We start from the raw sequence: 910 nt of genomic DNA on the forward strand, positions 1-910 counted from the left end.
TGAAGCCCTTCCCGCAGTCGGTGCAGCGGAAGGGCCTCTCATCCGTGTGCGTCCGTTCATGCACGAGGAGATCTGAGCTGGTCTGAAACCTCTTCCCACACTCCCCACACTTGTAGGGCCGTTCCTTGGTGTGGATGAGCTGGTGGATGCGGAGGTTGGAGCTGTGGGTGAAGCTCTTCCCACACTCCCCACACTTGTAGGGCCGTTCTCCAGTGTGGATGTGCCGGTGGGTGACAAGAGCGGAGTTCGTCCTGAAGCCCTTCCCGCAGTCGGTGCAGCGGAAAGGCCTCTCATCAGTGTGTGTCCGCTCATGCAGGAGGAGATGTGAGCTGATTTTAAACCTCTTCCCACATTCTGAGCACTTGTAGGGCCGTTCCCCACTGTGGATGCGCTGGTGGGTGTACAGGGTGGAGCTCTGGCTGAAGCTCTTCCCACATTCCCCACACTTGTAGGGCCTCTCCCTACTGTGGATGCGCTGGTGTTTGCGGAGGCCAGAGCTCTGGTTGAAGCTCTTCCCACATTCCCCACATGTGTAGGGCAGTTCCCCAGTGTGGATCCGCTGGTGGGTGCGAAGGGTGGAGCTGTGCCTGAAACTCTTCCCACATTCCCCACACCTGTAGGGCCGTTCCTCAGTGTGGATGCGCTGGTGAGTGCGGAGGTGGGAGCTGTTTCCGAAGCTCTTCCCACAATCCCCACACGTGTAGGGCCGTTCACCAGTGTGGATGCGCTGGTGGGTGTGGAGAGTGGACCTGTCACTGAAGCTCTTCCCACATTCCCCACACGTGTAGGGCCGTTCCCCAGAGTGGATGTGCTGGTGGGTGAGGAGGCTGGAGCTCTGTCTGAAGCTCTTCCCACATTCCAAGCATTTGAACAGTTTCCCCCTGCTGGGAGGCTGATCAGGGACCACCAG

At 59.1% G+C, this 910-nt stretch overlaps 1 protein-coding gene across 1 annotated transcript; it reads right to left on the minus strand.

The window, feature by feature from the left end:
- Positions 1 to 6: 6 nt before the first annotated feature.
- ZNF70 (zinc finger protein 70) lies at positions 7 to 880 on the minus strand (the record flags this gene model as incomplete). The annotated part of the gene is made up of 1 exon (XM_029961229.1): positions 7 to 880. A coding segment is annotated over one exon (874 nt), but the record flags the coding sequence as incomplete, so codon positions are not given.
- Positions 881 to 910: the final 30 nt, after the last annotated feature.

This window comes from Manacus vitellinus, unplaced genomic scaffold, assembly GCF_001715985.3.
Source record: "Manacus vitellinus isolate BGI_N305 unplaced genomic scaffold, ASM171598v3 scaffold_3279_pilon, whole genome shotgun sequence".
Taxonomy (NCBI): Eukaryota; Metazoa; Chordata; class Aves; order Passeriformes; family Pipridae; genus Manacus; species Manacus vitellinus.